The sequence below is a fragment of the Pantherophis guttatus genome, chromosome 2, assembly GCF_059756535.1.
Source record: "Pantherophis guttatus breed Tessera chromosome 2, ASM5975653v1, whole genome shotgun sequence".
Classification (NCBI taxonomy): domain Eukaryota; kingdom Metazoa; phylum Chordata; class Lepidosauria; order Squamata; family Colubridae; genus Pantherophis; species Pantherophis guttatus.
In genome coordinates this window covers 106,530,222-106,550,461 of record NC_142064.1, presented here as the reverse complement: position 1 = coordinate 106,550,461, position 20,240 = coordinate 106,530,222, and the positions used below count along the sequence as shown (strand labels likewise).

Sequence of the window (20,240 nt, the reverse complement as noted above, 5' to 3'; positions counted from 1 at the left end):
GACCAGTCACTTAGCAATCATTCAAAATTATGACAGATCTCCACAGAGCTACTTATAACCCATTTTCAAAGTTATGACCTGCGTCACCTATCACAGTCACAGGATCACATTTTGGGTATTTAACAACCAGTTCATTTTCAGCTGTTTGCAGTATCCTGTGATCACATCACTGCAATTTTTGGCAGATTTTGCTGGTTTCTGGTATTTACTTACAATTTTCAGCAAAATTGCCCATTGGTGAAAACAGATTTGCTTAACAACTGCCAGGTTTGCTTAATGACTGCAGCATTCTTTTAACAACTGCATTGTTTACTTAATACGTCATAAAATTGAACATGGTGGTGCCCCACTTAGTGACTACCATATAATTTGTGGGTAGGGGAGTTGGATCAAACTCAGATCCCCCATCCACCTATCGGCTGCAGATGTTTAATGCAATTGAAACCCCTGCACAATTGGAGATCCAATCACATGGCAAAGCAATAAAGTTGCATTGAGAAAGGTGACCTTTTCTAAACATACAATACATGAATCAAATAATACGAACAGCATGGACAGCACTACAGACCAAGCTGACAGTACAATCCTTTCTCACTTCCCCTTTTGGAGAAATTAGAATAGGGCTATGTCATAAAACATTTTGAGGCAAACCCCAAGGCATTTAAAAATAAGTATGAGATGTTTAGACTGAAATCAAGAAGTTGGGTGAATAAATAACTGCATTTTGAAAAACCATTTTTTTCCAGTTCATTTCAACTAATAATTTCAATGTACCAGTAAGAGTGATGAAAAGCTTGTAAGAAACATACTCTGTGACCCTATATTTGGGACTTTCCCCATTGCTGAATTAAAGTATTAATTCATCTATCCAACATGAAATTTGCTATCAATCATAGCACATCATGACATTTTCCTTGGACAGAATAAATGGAGAAACACTATCATTGGTAGAGCAAAGATGACAAGCATGTGTCACTCATGAGAAATTTCCAGGATAAGACAAATGCAACATCATGGAAATGTGGCAGAAAACAATGTTGCAAGGTCAATTTTTGTAAACTTGGTAAGTGCCGAAGGGAAAGACCAGTGGTGAAATCCAAATTTTTTTACTACCGGTTCTGTAGGCGTGGTTTGTGGGCATGGTGTGGCTTGGTGGGCGTGGCAGAGAAAGGATACTGCAAAATCCCCATTCCCTCCCCACTCCTGCGGGAAGGAAATTGCAAAATCTCCATTCCCACCCCCCTCTGGGGCCAGCCACAGGTGGTATTTGCCGGTTCTCTGAACTACTCAAAATTTCCACTACCGGTTCTCCAAACTGCTCAATATTTCTGCTACCGGTTCTCCAGAACCTGTCAGAACCTGTTGGATTTCACCCCTTCAGATATTAACATATCAGCTGCACATAACTTGAAACATGATTGGTAATGATATAAATCATATAAACCAGAAATTATGGGTTCTCCATTACTGGAAGTTTTCAAGAAGAGATTGGACAACCATTTGACTGGAATGGTATAAGGCAGTAGTGTCAAACTCGCAAACCCGGATGCATCACGTGCGGGCCACATTCACGCCCAGTTTAGCAAAGGGGAAAAAAGTTGCAATATGTCACATGACGCCGTGACGACATGGGTTTGACACCCCTGGTATAAGGTCTCCTGCTCAAGCACCTGGTTGGACTAGGAAGACCTCCAAGGCTCCTTCCAAGCTTGTATTCTGTTTAATTGGATAAATAAAAAAGTGATACGTGCATATGAATATACACACAATATGGAGTTTTAATGGAAATGGGAATCCTGATCAATTATCTATACAGAGTAATTTCACATAGGCTAATCATATTTTGATTATGAGGGAGGAAACTTGGATATCAGCCTCTAGAAAGCAGGGCAGTGATGGATGGCCCAGATAGCTTTATTGCAGACTGAGTATTGATAAGCACAGAAACGAGGTAAGATGAAATAAAATCCTGCATCAGTCCAATCAGAATTTCTTTTTACATTTCAATTGAACATGATCCAAGAATAAAACATAAGCATTACAAAGTATGGGAATACATATTCTGAACCAAGCAATTTCAACATCAGTCACTACGGGCGATTCTCCAGTTCTTTCCTTCTGGTATTTGGAGTAGAATGGGACAATTGACCCCAGCCATCTAGTCATGAACAACTTGCCGTGGGACAATTCACCATGGAAAATTCCACATGGGGATAACTCAACACAATAAATGTTATCCACCACTGTTTTTCCAACATTATTTCCAGTTTTGTCAATGGAAATAATGTCAAAGATAACGTTTATCACATTGAGTTATCCAGCATGGAATTGTACGGATGGCCATGGAGAGGTGGCCGTGGTGAGTTGGCTGTCATAAATTGTCCTAGACCCATTTGGAGAGTAGATGCCAGTCATTCCAAAAGAAAGTAAACTGAACTCTTCCCCACATCCACCGCCATGGACACATCTGGTCTCCAAGATGGAAAGAAAGTATGCCATTTGGAAAAGTGCTACCACACAGGGTTCCTCTTACTGAATCTCAGAAATGAGGCCATCAAAGTTGGGGGATCATTTCTTCTGCTGCTGTTAAGGAAACAAGTAGCAGGAAAGGGGAAACCAACAAACTTCAGCAGCAGTTTGACTCAAAGACTGAAATTCCATTGTAAAGGACATGTCTTCCACAGATGGCATGTGGAGAAAACATGAGCCCATAATCCGAAGGGATAGAAGAACAGGGAGAAAAGGCCAATTGCTCTCCACTATTTCCATTTTCTACACCTTGCTTTGGCAAGCCATTCTGTTGGGAGTAGTGTAGGGCAGCAATGTCCTTGCTAACTCATGAACTATTATGTAATTCTTTATTTTCTCTTATTCTTATGAACAAACATATTCATAGATTTAAAATTTCCTGCAGGGAGCATAAACACTGAGCTTACACAATTTAAAAAATAATAATTTCTGACTTACTGTAGGTATAGAGTACACATTGTGGAAGCCAGAAGGGTGAATATTGTATTTGGGAAGAGGGACAAATAAAAGGGATCAAGATTATGAATTTTCAATGACCCTTAGAAATCAAAAAGAACAGTATTTTCCCCTTAGAAGAGAAATACTGTAAGGCATAGTATTTTGAGGCACACAGATTTTGGTGTCCAGTATTCAATGAGCTATAACCTAATCATCATCGTCATCATCATCATCATCATCATCATCATCATCATCATCATCAGTATCATCATCTTCTGTGTTTATTTTGCCGGAAAGCACATCTTCTATCCAATCTTCTAATTCCTCAACTGTAGGGAGTTCATCATCATCCCTGATATCCATCCAGACACTGTCCGCCTGAAAGGAAGGGTGAACATTTTCGTCACAACATACTGGGAGTTTTTGGAGCAAAATGTGTTTAAATCTTAAATCTTCTCCAATTACTTATAAAATGGGAGGTTAGGAAACTGGAAATAAAGGAAAAATCATGTGTGGATTTCATTCTACATTTCCTCCCAATAAACTGAATACAAAAGCTTTCAAATATACATTAAATAATAATACTACATGACCATATGATATATGTTAACAAATAAAAATGGCAAATAATCATTTTTTAAATTATAATATGGTTAAGATACACATGCTAAATAAAATTCCTTTGAATTATTCCAGAAGTTTGGGATAATCACAATTGTTGATAAATACTAACTAGAACAAGAATAGAGGATATGTTGCCCATCTGCTCACAGAAACATCCTTTCCCTTTCCCTGCACCTCTCTTTTTGTTTCTCACTCTTATTATTTTGACATTTTTTTCCAGAACACTACATAGAGGGAAGATAATCTTCCCAGAAGTTTCAAAACAGATCTTCAGACGAGGGGCTTTTAAAATTAAGCCAAGGATCACAAATTGCCTACCCATGTTTAGATGAATAGATACGTCCTTGACAGGCATCCATCACTGAGGAGCTGACTGTCAGAGCAAAATATAGGTAGTCCTTGACTTTACAACCTTTCATTTAGGTACCATTCAAACTTATAATGACGCACAAAGCCAGATCCAGTAGCCTTGATGCTAAGGCCACTGAAACTATGAGCCAGCTGATACTCACATCGGTGACATTGACCACACCAATTTGTGGCTTGAACAGGTCAATCTTGAATGTCTTTTCCCAGTATGTGATAAGCTGTAAAAGCAAAAGAAAGAAAAACTTACTTATACTTGTATTCATATTGTGAACTCAAAAAGTTTGATGTCTATGGAGATTCTCAGTCATCCAGGTCATGGTTGTTCCAAAGGTGCTTTTTCAAGAGGCAACTGGACTTTTTTGGTTTTTCTTCGATGACATTTCACTTCTCATCCAAGAAGCTTCTTCGGCTCTGACTGGATGGTGGGGAATAGAAGGATTTATACTCCTTGCAGACAGCTGGCCATTTGCATTCTTTTAGTGGGTCATTAAGGTTATCTGGAGGTTTATCTGTGTCATCAGGGTCACCTGAGTGGTGCAAATGGGTGTGGAGCCTTTTTGGAACTTTTGAAAGGACTGTGTTGTAGACTGAAGATGGATGATGTCATATCCCTCCCCCACTATTGAGAGAGGGCTGTTCAGTTTTGACATAGATGGCCTCTTTGACCCCTCTTTGTTTACCCTGGGCAAGTCACTGCATGCATATACTGTGTTTCCCCAAAAATAAGACCGGGTCTTATATTAATTTTTGCTTCAAAAGATGCATTAGGGCTTATTTTCTGGTTAGGTCTTATTTTGGGGAAAATACGGTACTAAATGCATCCATCTGGCTGACAATCTTAACTGGGGCTTATTTTGGGGGGTAGGGCTTATATTACAAGCATCCTGAAAAATCATGCTAGGACTTATTTTCTGGTTGGGTCTTATTTTTGGGGAAACAGGGTATTTACTCCCCCAAATCTACAGAGAGGGAACTCCACTCAGACCAATTGTCAGTAGCATCAACTCTGTCATCTACAACATTGCAAAACATCTAAACACCTTATTAGCTCCTTTAGTTAGCAGCACCACCCATCATATCAACAATTCACAGGACTTCACTAGCAAAGTTTGGAATCTAAAAGGGTACCCCGATGAGACCATGGTTTCCTATGATGTGACTTCCATCTTCAGATGCATTCCAACTACTGAAGCTGTCATGGTAGTGAAAAAATGACTGGCACAAAACAGCACCTTAGGTGATAGAACCTCAGCCCAGACCATATATGTGCCATGATGGACCTCTACTTGACCACTACCTATTTTAAATACAATGAAGGTTTCTACAGACAAAAACACAGCTGCGCTATGGGTTCATCTGTGTACCCCATTGTAGCCAATCTCTACATGGAAGAGGTAGAAACCAAAGCCCTAAACTCCTTCACAGGAATTCTACCCACTCACTGGCATAGGTATGTGGACGATACTTGGGTCAAGATCAAAACACAAGATGTCAGCATTCTGATGCTGCCATAAAAAGACGAGGCTTGACTTTTCACCTACTTATTTCTTTGTAGATAATATCCCCTAGGAGATGGGATGGTGGGGGGAACATTCCTGTGGGGTGAGATCAGAAGCTGGGGAGACTGACTTGGAAGATGGCCAATGAGAAGATGAGAATTGGGGAACGGAAAGGGAAGGGTTTGGGGGTCAGGGGGTTAGTATCGGCTACGACGAAGTCAGGGTTAGATCTGTCGTACTCAATAAATGGAATATTTCAGCAAAGATTAATTGCTTGGGAGTGCAATTTATTTGAGATGACATCAGAACCTGACAGATAGCCGATACTCCTTTCCAAGCCAAGCTGGCTGACCTCCAATCCTCCAGTTCCCTCCCAGACATACGGAGTGAATGGAGATATTCAGCTGACGCCATGGCTGAAGAAAGTTTTTTTTCAGGCAACTGGAAAAGAGCCAGCCTTGATTCCAGCCAGCTTGGAAGTCACGAAATCTCAACCCTGCCCGTCTCCCCCGGCAAAGTTGCAAGATAGCCAAGGTCAGACGATTGTGCTGCAAGCCAAGAAGAAGGCAGATAAGTACTTGGGGGTTTTGCCAAAAGCCGCAGAGGTTGAGTTTCCCTTCCTGAATGTGCAGGAGAAGGGGAAACCCCAAAGTGAATTGGGGAGGGCAGACTGTATATGGGCCAGGCACCAAGAAATTTCAAGGAAGCCACTCGATAGTCCCATAGATGAACTGAAGGAGAAATTTGACTGTGCCATCCTTCGGGAGGAGGGGCCATCATGCAGACCAAAGGAAGAGAGAGAACCAGTTTGGGCTGCTGAACCGAGAGGCCGTAGACTGAATTGCAGCCCTTCACCCCTCCCTAGCAGAAGGAGAAGGAGCCCAAAAATGCATCCATGGGTTCCCCCCTGGCCCAGCAAGCAGAGCAGCCTAGATGGGACAGCACCTCCCTACCCTAGAATGAGAGATGAGGAAGAGGACCATCAGCACTGAGGCCAGACTTACAGAGCCCCACACTGGGAGGAGAGGGCAGTGAGGGAGGAGCCACCCCGGTTCAGAGGGAAGTTCGATGGCGACCCAGACTACCTAGCCCAATTCCTCGATACCACTGAGATCTACATAGAGCGTTATGGACACCTCTACCCATTCCCCAGAGCCCTAGTGAGTGCCATTTCAGAAGGGTTGGAGGGAGAAGCAAGGAGGTGGTCAGCAGCCCTCTACAAGAACAGGGCCCCCCAACTGCAAGATGCAGACAGGTTCTTACAACTACTACGAGCCCGGTTCGAGGAGGCAGAGGAGGACCCCTATATGGAGGACGAGCTCAGAAACCTAATGCAGAAGGGGAAGCCCATCAGAGAGCATATCCGTGAATTCAGGAGAGTCATTGGGACCCTGCCTCCCCTACCGGAGCGACTACTGGTGTACTTCTTTAGGACAAACCTAGATAAGAGAATTGCCCAAGTGACCACTTATCGAGACATCCTGAACTGACTCTCCGAATAGTTCCGGGTAGCGATAAAAGTTGACAGAGGGTTGCGGGCCAACGGCATGTCGAAGCAACCAGATAACAAGGAGAGGGGCCACCCAGTGGACGAGGAACTGCAGCACCACAGCCCACCCATTGGCCAGTCGTCCCACGGAGCCCGCTGAGGTGCTACAGATGCAGGGGGATTGGTCACCTGGCAGCAATGTGTGGAACCCCTAGACCGAGACCAGATCCACTGCACAAGGCACGACCGGAACGAGGGCCCAAACGCGCCACCCACGTGCCATGGAAAGCTCCCCAGGGCCCGGAGGTCTTCGCTCACCTGACCGAAACAAGAGGAATTCCAGATGAGGGAGATCAATTCCCCGAATCTTATGACAGCGAGGACGAGGGTGAAAACGACCCGATGGTGAGTGGACCCGTCCATCCTTTTCTTTTCCCCATACGCCTAACAGCCCCGAAAACAGGGACCCAAGGGACTTTCCAAGCCCTAATAGACCCTGGCAGCACGAGGTGCCTGATCAACCTACCCACAGTCCTAAAATTGGGGATCCGGGCTAAAAAGCTCAAACACCCAATTTGATTTGAACAAGTTGATGGTTCCTTAGTGGGGGGAACTTATGCCACACACTTGACCAAGCCAGTGAGGCTGGAGCTAGCAGATCACTGGGAAATAATTCGGTTCATAATAGCCCCCAAGATGACAGACCCAGTCATACTGGGACTCTCGTGGCTGGACAAATGGGGTCCAATCATCTGGTGGCAAGAGGGGACCCACAGGTTGAGGATATCAAAGGGCCCCCAGCCCCTGCCACCCCAACCAGGGGAGATGCCCCCCACACAGGGACCCCAATCCCTCCCACCTCAGCAAAAGAAGACACCGCCAACACAAGGGCCCCTCCCTGAGGGTACAGGGGAGCAACTGTCGGCCGCATCCGACAGCTCTTATGACACAGATCAGATCCCAGGGGAGTACCAAGACCTTGCAGAGGTATTCAGCGAGGCCGAGTGTGACGTTCTACCCCCCCCACCGCGAGGCTGAGTGCTATCGAAATCATCCCTGGGATGAAACTACCTAAACCTAAATTGTATGCCATGACGCCCAGTGAAATGCAAGAACTGCGAAACTACATAGACAAGAACCTACAAAGGGGTTTCATTGAGCCGGTCAAACCGTGAGTCGCAGCACCGATCCTTTTCAAAGAGAAGAAAGACGGCTCTATGCGTCTGGTAGTTGACTTTCGCAGTATCAATGCTGTCTGCGTACACAACTTATATCCCCTCCCCCTCATGAAAGACATGCTAGCCCACCTGGCCAAGGGGAAGGTTTTCACCAAACTAGACCTCCGTGAAGCCTACTACCGAATACGCATCAGGGAAGGAGACGAGTGGAAGACAGCATTCAACTGCCCCCTGGGGAGTTTTCAATTCAAGGTGATGCCATTTGGGCTACAGGAAGCTCCAGCGGTGTTTATGCAGCTGATAAATGAAGTTCTACATGACCACCTCTATAAGGGGGTCCTCGTCTACCTACATGACATTCTCATTTACACGGAGACCATAGAGGAACACGTACGCCTCATACGCCAAGTGCTGGAAAAACTGCTGAGGGCAAGCTTGTATGTCAAACTGTCAAAATGCGAGTTCCACCAATCATGACTAGACTACCTTGGCTACCGAATATCAACCGAAGGAATAGAGATGGACCCAGCCAAAGTCCAATCAGTTCTACAGTGGCAACCCCCTCGCACCCGCAGACAACTGCAAAGCTTCCTAGGGTTCGCGAACTTCTACAGACAATTCATCCCCTCGTTCGCAAGAATTGCCAAACCTCTGATGGACCTCCTAAAGACAGGGAGTCCGGTGACGAAACCCCACCCGGAACAACCCCTACAGTGGGACCTGACCTGCCAATGGGCATTCGAGATGCTAAAAGAGATGTTTGCAAAAGAACCTGTCTTAAAGCATCCTGACCCTGAACAGCCCTTCGTTATCCAAGCAGATGCAAGCGATATGGCAGTGGGGGCTGTGCTGCTCCAAAAGAACAGCCAAGGTAATCTACAACCTTGTGCCTACACCTCCCGCAAGCTCACTGACACGAAGAGGCGACGGGCGGCATGGGAGAAGGAAGCGTTCACGGTGAGATGGGCATTGTTGACCTGGCGGCACCTACTAGAGGGAGGCCAGAAACCGTTCAAAGTTTGGACTGATCATAAGAATCTGGAGGCCCTCAGAACCCCACGGAAATTGTCGCCCAGGCAGGTCCGGTGGGCTCAATACTTCAATCACTTCAACTTCGAGCTCAAGCACATCCCAGGGGGGAAGAACTTTCTGGCTGATGCCCTCTCCCGGATGCCCCAATACAACAGTGAGCGGGAGCAGGTAGTGAATGCCATCATCCCCTCCACCCAAGTAGCGGATCAGGTGGTCACCAGACGGCAACGACGCGACCAGCAGGGCCAACCTGCAAGTGACTTAACTGCAAGACTAAAAACCGAAACAGCAGTGGACCCCTGGTTTCGAGACAATCAACACCTCTTGACAAAAAGTGATGACCTAGCATGGAAGGGGACAAAACTCTATGTCCCACAGACTCTACACACCCTGATCCTCAAGAGGAGCCACGATGTCAAACCAGCGGGACATTTTGGCTTCCTAAAGACTCTGCACTTAGTCTTAAAGTCTAAGTCCTAAAGTCCTTAAAGTCCTAAAGACTCTGCACTTAGCACGGAGACAGTTCTGGTGGCCCCACATGAGAAAGGACGTAGACAGTTATGTAAAAAGTTGTACCGTCTGCGCCATGATGAAGGGACGACCAGGATGCCCTCCCAGGCTGCTACAACCAATAACTGAACCAACGAGACCATGGGAGGAGATTGCGATGGATTTTATAGTAGAACTGCCGAGAAGTGGTGGCAACACAGTGATCTGGACTGTAATAAACTTATTCTCCAAACAGGCACACTTTATACCCTGCAGCGGGCTACCCTCAGCCCGCCAATTATCCAAACTGTTCCTGAAACACATCTACCGCCTGCATGGAGTATCCAGAAGAATCATCTCCGACCAAGGGGTCCAGTTCACAGCAAAATTTTGGAGGGAGTTCCTACGATCCATAGGTTCATCCCAAGGCCTCAGCTCAGCGTTTCACCCGAGCACCAATGGGTGTGTGTGGAGAGACTGAATACCATGATAGAGCAGTATTTAAGATGCTACGTCAACTACCAACAGTCCAATTGGGCAGACCTCCTATCGTTTGCGGAGGTCGCGTATAATAACGCTGTCCACAGTAGCATGGGATTAACCCCGTTTAAAATAGTGAGTGGTATGGATTTTGTCCCCATGCCAGAGTACCCAAGGGAGCCCCCTTCCTCAGTCAACTTGACCGATTGGATGGATATGTTGAGGGAAACCTGGGAGAACGTTAAGAGGGCATTGGCCAAGGCGGCACAATCCTATAAGAAACAAGCAGACAAGCACCGAACTCCCCAAAGACCATTTTGAGTGGGGGAGAAGGTTTATCTCTCCACCAAGTATTTGAGACTTAGACTCCCAAGCAAGAAATTGGGCCCGAAATTTATAGGACCTTTCCCTATAGAAAAAATAATCAACCCGGTTACAGTACATCTGCGGTTGCCCCGGCTACTAGGGAAGATACACCCCGTTTTCCACAGCAGCCTCCTGAAGTCTGTGGTGGGGTCAACTTTGAGGCCGGTGCCACGTGACCCCCCCGAGGCCCTGGTTGTTGGGGGCCATACTCACTATGAGGTACAGCGAATTCTCAATTCGAGGTGGCATAGGGGGCGCCTCCAATACTTAATTAAGTGGAAGGGTTACCCCTTGTCAGAAGCTTCCTGGGTGAAGAGCACAAATATCCAAGCTGATTGCCTTATAGCCAAATTCCATGCAGATCACCCAGGCAAGGTGGGGGGGGACACACCCTCAGATGGGGTAACGGTACTTAAATTTTTTTTCCCCCTGAAACAGGCCTCCCTGGAGAAATGAAGGGAGAGGGGCCGGATGTCAGCATTTTGATGCTGCCATAAAAAGACGAGGCTTGACTTTTCACCTACTTATTTCTTTGTAGATAATATCCCCTAGGAGATGGGATGGTGGGGGGAACATTCCTGTGAGATCAGAAGCTGGGGAGACTGACTTGGAAGATGGCCAATGAGAAGATGAGAATTGGGGAATGGAAAAGAAAGGGTTTGGGTGTCAGAGGGTTAGTATCAGCTACGACGAAGTCAGGGTTAGATCTGTCGTACTCAATAAATGGAATATTTCAGCAAAGATTAATTGCTTGGGAGTGCAATTTATTTGAGATGCCATCAGAACCTGACACAAGAATTGGAAGCATTCACCAAACATATCAACTCTGTGGACATATACATTAAGTTCACGTGGGAAGATGTTAAGGAAAATAGTCTAGCCTTCCTGGATTGTGCCGTACATATTAAGGAAGACTTAACACTGAGGTTTACAGAAAACCCACTCACACAGATCAGTGTTTGCATTTTGATTTCCACTACCCACTGGAGCACAAAATGGGAGCTATCAGAACCCTACACCACTGAGCTGAAGGCCTGCCTACCAGCAAAAATGGGAAAGAGAAAGAATGAAAACACATCAAAGAAACCATCAGAACATGTGGCTATCCCAAGTGGGCCTATATCAGTGGTGAAATGCTACTGGTTCGCACCGGTTCGGGTGAACTGGTAGTAAAAAAAAGCTACCGGTTCCTCTGAACCGGTATTTCCGACGATCAGCTGTGCCGCGCAATTGAAAATCGCTAGAAAGCAGGAAATCCTACTTTCTAGTGAATCTAAATCATGCGGCACAGCTGATTCCCCCCCTCGCTGCTCTACTTACCTTCCCAAGCCTCCTCTTGGTGTGTAGTGTGCATGCACATGCAGCGCACATTTGGTGTATACTGTGCATATGCGCACAGTGCACATTTGGCGCACAGCATGCATGTGTAGCCAGCAAACTGGTGGCAAAATAGTTCAGATTTCACCACTGGCCTATATCAAATCTCAAAAAAGACCCCACAGGAGCTCCACAGGACCTAGAGAACAATAAATGAAGCAACACTGTTCCATACATTATGTTGCAGGAATATCAGAATATCAGAAAAGCTCAGGAGGATCTTCAGCCAACATAACATATGTTCATACTTTAAACCCAAGAATACACTATGGCAGAAGCAATGGTGAAATCTAAAATTTGTTATTACCGGTTCTGTAGGCGTGGCTTGGTGGGGGGTAATATGACTGGGTGGGCATGGCCAATTTTTTTTTTTTTACTTTTAAAACCCATTTTTCTACAACCTCTTTGGTGAAGAGGTTGTAAAAAAATGCTTTCAAAAGGCACTGACAATCCCAGCTGAGTTGCCTGATCGGCAGAGGCTTTTTTTCTTTTAAATGCCTCTGATGATCAGGCAACTCAGCTTGGATCGTCAGAGGCTTTTAAAAGAAAAAAAGACTCTGACGATCAGGCAACTCAGCTTGGATCGTCAGAGGCATTTAAGAGAAAAAAAAACCTCTGCCAATCAGACAACTCAGCTGGGATCATCAGAGGCTTTTAAAAGCATTTTTTCTACAACCTCTGAAGAGGTTGTAGAAAAAATGCTTTTAAAAGCCTTTGAGGATCAGAGGCTTTCTTTTTTTACTTTTAAAAGCATTTTATCAGCCAAAGAGGTTGTAGAAAAAATGCTCTTAAAAGTTAAAAAAAAAAAAGCTTCTGATGATTGTGTGGCTCAGCTGGGTATGGGGGGGGGGGCAGGGATTTTTGCTACCGGTTCTCCGAACCACCCGCCTCCATTGCTACCGAATCGGGCAATCCGGTCCGAACCGAGAGCATTTCACCCCTGGGCAGAAGCTTGTCCATCCCAAGGATAAAACACCCAGACACAAAATGAGCAACATGGTATATGCAGCACAATGCAATGAGCCATGTGCAGATCTGTACATTGAGAAAACAAAACAACCACTTCATAAACACATGGCACAACATAGGAGAACAAATCCATTAGGACTACATTCAGCAGTCCATCTGCATTTAAAGGACAAGTTCACAATTTCGAAGACAGCAAAGTCCACATTTTGGACAGAGAAGACCACTGGTTTGAAAGAGGGGTCAAGGAGGCTATCTATGTCAAAATTGAACAGCCCTCTCTCAACAAAGGGAGAAGGGTACAACATCATCTATCTCCAATTTATAATGCAGTCCTTTCAACAGTTCCAAGAAGGCTCATCCACAGTCATTTGCACCACTCAGGTGACCCTGATGACACAGTTAAACCTCCAGGTGACTTTAATGATTCGCTAAAAGAATGCAAATGGCCAGCTGTCTGCAAGGAGTATAAATCCTTCCATTCTCCACCATCCAGTCAGAGCTAAAGAAGCTTCTTGGACGAGAAGTGAAACATCTTCAAAGAAAAACCAAAAAAGTCCAGTTGCCTCTTGAAAAAGCACCTTTGGGTCAAAAAGTTTGAGGTAAGGCTTCATTTCTACCTAATGGTCAACTACCCATTTGTAGCCAAGATATAGGGGCAGACCAGTTGGGTATCAGTTTAAAGTTGTCCTCAAATACAATTTTCAGTTACCTGTGGTTTTCAAGGATATGTGGAAAAAATTTGGTTGGGGGGGGGGATTTTGAACTATACAAGAAACAATAAGAGTTGGAAACTGAAGACATCATGATAGGAACAGAATCAATCTCGATGATAGGTAAAGCACTCAATTGTCTCCTGATGCAAGCAACAAGAAGCTAAGAGACAGAGGCAAGACACAATGCAAGCAGGTTTCCTCTGGGATATGTCTCCTTTTAGCCTGACTGTCCATCACTGTACTGGGGTTCCATTTCAACAATGACAAGGGCAGGGGAATGCTGGATAGCGGACATCAAGGCTATTTCCTAGTGAAAAGACTTACTGGTAGCTGCAGCACCATGCTGTTGTCGAGCCTCGGTTGGGTCTCGCCATCACTAGGGAGGACGACGAGGAGGGGGCAAGCTGTTGGACTCTCCGGGGGCGTGTCATCAGCTGTTTGAGAAGTCTTTACCACCCGCACACAAAACGAAGCAAACTCTTTCATCGGAGATGGGGGGGGCATGGTGTTTGCAGATGACGCTGCCTTGTGCTGTAACAGAGGCGCGCTCCTCCTACAGGCCAGCTTGAGGAAGGAGGGATGATGTTGACTGTTTGATTGTTAATTGATTTATTGTGCTCCTCCTTCAGGCCAGCTAGGGGAAGGAGGGGTGATGTTAACTGTTTAATTGCCACTTGATTTATTGCTGTGTATATAAAAGGCGCTACACTGCGATTGCGTGTAGCGCTAACTTTAAACCTTGTTTCCGGCTTGTGCCTTTCTCCTGCCTGTGTTTGCTGTGCTGAACCTAATTAAAGGATTGCAACTGCTTTATTCCATTCTGGTGTTGGCTTGTTTCCAGTGCAGTTGGGTGGACTGGCCGAGAGAAAGTTAGCGCTCCCCCACTCACCAATTGCAACTGCCTATGTTCCCTAGTTGCAGTCCGGTGGGAAAGGCTGTCGGTGATGGCAGAAGGGACGGCGCTGGGTGATTCGGAGTTGGAGGTCCCTCTAGAGGCTGACGTGGAGGAGGTGGTTGTGGAAGAGGAGAAGCTACAAACTGCAACCCCTCATCAACCGGTAGTCAGATCCAAGCTGTGCCAGCCACGTGAGGAGGACTGTGTGGAGATGGCTGGTGCGCAGAGTCAAGGGCTAGACCCTTCGGGACAGATTTCCAGTGGGGGCTGGTGGCCTAGTTCTACTCATACCGGGCCCCAATGGCCATCTACCCCCCCATTGGGTCCATCATTTAGAGGTTGGCGGGAGAGACGTTGGACAGACGAGGAAAGAACTTCCTCGCCGATGCACTTTCTCGTATGCCACAATATAACAGTAAGCGCGAGGAAGTAGTGGAATCTCTTATACCACCTATTGAGAGTGGGCATGCAGTTGCGGCGGTGTTACGGAAAGAAGCGTCCTTCTTAACGAATCTTCGGATAGCTATCAGCCAGGATACATGGGTAAATCAAAACCAAACGTCAGTAATCTTACGAGATGGATTAGGGTGGAATGGGGATCGTTTATACATTCCAGAACCGCTTCGAACTACAGTTTTAAGACGGTGCCATGATGCCAAACCAGCAGGTCATTACGGTTTCCTTAAAACACTTCACCTGATTAGACGTCAATTTTGGTGGCCACGAATGCGTGGTGAAATTGAACGTTATGTTAAATCGTGCCCCACATGCGCAGCAGCAAAACCATGGTCAGGAAAACCACTTGGTCGATTACAATCGGTGGCTGATCCTAGTTGTCCGTGGGAGGAAGTGGCGATGGATTTTATAGTAGACCTACCGCCCAGCAATGGACATACCGTTATTTGGACAGTAGTAGACCTATTTTCAAAGCAGGCGCATTTTATACCCTGTCGGGGTTTACCATCTGCCCGACGATTGACAGACATGTTTATACAACATATCTACCGCCTTCACGGGGTCCCGAAGCGTATTATATCAGATCGAGGTGTCCAGTTCACCGCCCAGTTTTGGAGATCTTTCATTCACAGGATAGGGTCCACTCAAGGATTAAGTTCAGCCTTCCATCCCAGTACAAATGGAGCAGCTGAACGGGCTAATGCCGCTGTGGAACGATATCTACGTTGCTACGTTTCGTATCAGCAAACTGATTGGTCTGCCTTACTCCCGTTCGCTGAAGTCGCGTACAACAATATCAGCCACCGTAGCACGGGATTTTCTCCTTTCCAAATCGTCTATGGAAGAGAATTCCCTGCGATACCTGAGGTAGAACCTCCAGCTACAGGGGTATCTACACATTCCGGTTGGGCCGACAAGATCCGACAAACGTGGCCAGCGGTAAAAACGGCGCTTCAAAAAGCAGCAAATGAATACAAACTTTATGTTGATAAAAAAAGAGCCGACCCAAAACCGTTTTCTGTAGGGGATCACGTGTATCTATCGACAAAATACTTGAAATTACGATTACCTAGTAGGAAACTAGGTCCCAAATACATAGGTCCTTTTCCTATAATACGTGTGATCAACCCTGTCACTGTCATGCTTAAGCTACCTTCACTGTTAGGAAAAATACATCCTGTTTTTCATAGCAGCCTCCTTAAACCTGTCAAAGAGGAAAGGCCCACACATCAGCCTGTTTCCCCGGGACCGAGTCATTCAGATCAATATGAGATAGATAAAGTATTGGATTCACGTCTACGTAGAGGCAGGTTACAGTACTTAGTACGGTGGAAGGGTTATCCACTAGCACAAGCATCTTGGGTAGCAGCTCCAGACGTTCATGCCGACCGGTTGCTCCGTCGGTATCATCGTAAATATCCAAATAAACCAGGTCCCAGTGGGTAGAACGGTTGCTATGCTAACATCTTTATTTTATTTCCTGCAGGTGGACTCCTGGTAGAGAGGAGCCGCCTGTCGAGCCTCGGTTGGGTCTCGCCATCACTAGGGAGGACGACGAGGAGGGGGCAAGCTGTTGGACTCTCCGGGGGCGTGTCATCAGCTGTTTGAGAAGTCTTTACCACCCGCACACAAAACGAAGCAAACTCTTTCATCGGAGATGGGGGGGGCATGGTGTTTGCAGATGACGCTGCCTTGTGCTGTAACAGAGGCGCGCTCCTCCTACAGGCCAGCTTGAGGAAGGAGGGATGATGTTGACTGTTTGATTGTTAATTGATTTATTGTGCTCCTCCTTCAGGCCAGCTAGGGGAAGGAGGGGTGATGTTAACTGTTTAATTGCCACTTGATTTATTGCTGTGTATATAAAAGGCGCTACACTGCGATTGCGTATAGCGCTAACTTTAAACCTTGTTTCCGGCTTGTGCCTTTCTCCTGCCTGTGTTTGCTGTGCTGAACCTAATTAAAGGATTGCAACTGCTTTATTCCATTCTGGTGTTGGCTTGTTTCCAGTGCAGTTGGGTGGACTGGCCGAGAGCTGTATTATTATTATTATTATTTATTTTGTCGCATTTCTATGCCGCCCAACTCCCAAGGGACTCTGGGCGGCTTACAACAAAGAATAAAACAATGCGAACGATCCCATAAAAAATGTTAAAAAGAAAAACATTAAAAACTTTAAAAACATTAAAACACATGCACTCCAATTCGTGGCCGGGTCTCGCAAGATCATTATAACGAGATCAACGGTCCCAGGCCTGCCGGAAGAGCCAGGTCTTCACCGCTTTGCGGAAGGCCAATAGGGTGGGGGCAGTCCAGACCTCAGGAGGTAATTGGTTCCAGAGAGCCAGGGCAGCCACAGAGAAGGCCCTCCCCCACAGGCCCGCCAGCTGACATTGTTTAGCTGACGGGACCCGGAGTTTATGCTGTAGTTTATGCTGTGCAAGATTATGGTCCAGTACACACATAAATGCTGAACCTTTGTATGCCAGTAATTGTAATTTAGCAGTACTATAGCTTGTTCAACACTCTTTGGATAAAAACAAAATTGGACTTAACATTTTATGCAATCTCATACTAAAAGCACACTCAGGATATATTGGCAATGAACTTTTAAGATGTTCATGGCAGTTTAAGATTGGTTAAAAAACACCTTCTGGATGCAACCATTTTGCAATGGATTCTTATGCTTTAAATATTGAATAGCATTTAAATATTAAATATTTATATAACAACTCTAATAAATTGTGTTATATATCAAAAATTTAATGTATGTATTTTAATCATATGTTTATCTTCCTTTCTATTTCATTAAATTTCAAGATATATTGAGAAAAATTCAAATGGAATTTTAAAAAGTTATGTGCTCTCATGTGGGACACATGAGAAAATGTTTCTAGATTGAGTTATTTGAATATTTCCAAATAGGAAGATGTGTTGACCAAAAAAAGAAAGCTATTGCATAAATGATTTAAAGTCTAATCCTATTTGAATTTTAATATATGACTCAGAAAACTGGTTGTGAATATATACAGTAAAACTGCCCTTAATTTTTAAAACATTGCTAAAGCAATGGCAATCTTATTCAATATTTGCAGCAGTTTGCTTTAAATGAAGAAACAGAAGCAGCCTACAATCACACTGTTTGAGTTGGGCTGCCTTATAAATATAAATAGCCTTATAAAAGCTGCCTAGACTAACCCCACAGTGAAATAGATGGCAAATAAATTTAACAAATTAAATAAAAAATTTTTTAAAAAAATTATCTATTGCAGAAAAAAAGAAAAAGAAGTGGGGCTTCCTTTCCTCACGCACAGAACAGTTATCAAAAGTTTTGAAAATCACAGATTTCTACATTATAAAGTAGAATTATATAGAACTGACTCTTGTATTCCTTTTGTGAAATTCAGAAACTTTCTGGTATTGAAAAACATTAGGAGAAAAATGTTTTATATATGTTTCTTAAGTTGTAAGAAACAACTTAAGTTTCTTAACTTAAGAACTTAAGTTCTTAAATTGGGAACTTCTGGATGGAGAAAATGGAGGACTAACACACACCGAATAGCAAAGTAGTGGAGCCTGGTGACCAGGCAAACCTTAGTGAGCAGAGCTTCTTGGACGAGGAGAAGCCAAGAGATTGCCAGCTTGTGCTTCAGAGGGCAACTCCCTGTGAGGAAACCTACAGGATTGAGAGGGCTCCTGTTGATGACTTGTGCCAGGAGCCACAGGGGGAAAAACATCAAGTGCATAGCCTCATGCAGGGCCTGCTTTTCAGGAACTTATCCAAAGCTATACTTTCTAATGCATGTTTGAATTACATTTTAAAACTTGCAAAGATATGAGCTACAGACACTTCAAGCAGCAGAGCAATTAAACATGGTGAGTATCTTTTGACCTGGCTTAATGTAGAAAGTAAAGAAATAACTATAAAGATTTTAAAACAATTAAAAGCAAAAAAGCTTACCAAGAACTTGAACCAAGAAAGTTTAAAACAGATTAAGGGAAGTAATGTAATGAAGCGGGCTCTGATGGATGACCACTGGATAACTTTCTATTCACTCTATTCTAAAAAGCAATGCATCCGGTTGGAAAAAGTACAAACTCAGCCAAAATCCTTTTGGTTCCTCTAGGAGGCCTCTAAGTTGTCAGAAGAAAGGAACATTCTAATACCATACAGCTTAAAGGTTGGTTAGGTCAAGGGGATCCACATGAGTTAAAAGTTGTCCATCGTCAAAAGATAAAAGATATGCTTCAGTAATCTACAAAAAGAATTATGACTGTTTTGCAAATAAACTCTGTAATGTCAATTAAAATTGATAAATGTATAGGACCATATGAACGGCTGACTTCAAAGAATCCTTTGTCTAGAAGGGTATAAAACCATTGTACCTAATTCCTGTCTTTGTTCAACGCTTCATGTACAGAGCCTTGAACCTATTGCGCAATATATATATAAAATCTGTCTCTGATTAACCCAAAAGTTGTGTTTGTCTTATTAAATCCACAACAGAAGAACTGAAATTAATATTGTTTATTCTAAAGTACTTTTGGATTAATTTAATAAATAATGCATCCCTTCATGGGAATACGGGTTGTTTGAATTTAATGTGATAGTTAAAAGCAATAAGTGCGTGATAAAATGGGTTAGAAATTTGGGTTATAACGTAGACCAATGCAATGTGCTATATATCACATGGGCCAATGGGAGAGAAAAACATGGGACAGTTTACCATGCATGGGTAAACTGAAGAGCAGTGGTGGCGCAGTGCTTAGAATGCAGTATTGCAGGCTAATTCAGCTCACTGCCAGGAGTTCAATCCTTACTGGCTCAAGGTTGACTCAACCTTCCATGCTTTCAAGGTTAGTAAAATGAGGAGCAAGATTGTTGGGGGCAATATGCTGACTCTGTAAACTGCTTAGAGAGGGCTGCAAAGCGGTACATAAGTCTAAGTGTTATTGCTAGTGCTATGGTGAACTTGCAAAAAACAAAAACAATTGGATACAAATACATATGATGATACTAACAATTTTAAAAACCAATATTCAGATGCAACCAGAATTTTTTAAATTGGGATTTATGGGTAACAACTTAGAAAAGACCTATGGAAGATTGATTTTATATATGGTAACTGTAACAAGGCTATTATGCACAAAGTTGGAAAAATACTGCAATATCCACAATGGAGAAAATGATGGAACTTGTGGAAATGGCAAAAATGATCTGTTTGATCAGGAGTAAGACAATAAGTACTTTTATGAAAGGCTGTCAAATGAATTGGTCATTTATGGATTAGTTGATTAGAAAAGGATGAATATGGGTAGAAGGGAATCATGTAATTTTAA

At 44.2% G+C, this 20,240-nt stretch overlaps 1 protein-coding gene across 1 annotated transcript in view; it reads right to left on the bottom strand.

Annotated features, from left to right (window-relative positions):
• Nucleotides 1-1,754: 1,754 nt before the first annotated feature.
• Nucleotides 1,755-20,240, bottom strand: part of CASQ2 (calsequestrin 2) — a 96,531-nt gene continuing 78,045 nt past the window's right edge. Inside the window, exons 10-11 of the mRNA XM_034411163.2 lie at nt 4,104-4,178; nt 1,755-3,345 (exon numbers count right to left, since the gene is read on the bottom strand). Of these exons, the coding sequence (XP_034267054.2) occupies nt 3,175-3,345; nt 4,104-4,178 (246 nt within the window). The 3' untranslated portion in view covers nt 1,755-3,174. The remainder of the gene's footprint in view (nt 3,346-4,103; nt 4,179-20,240) is intronic.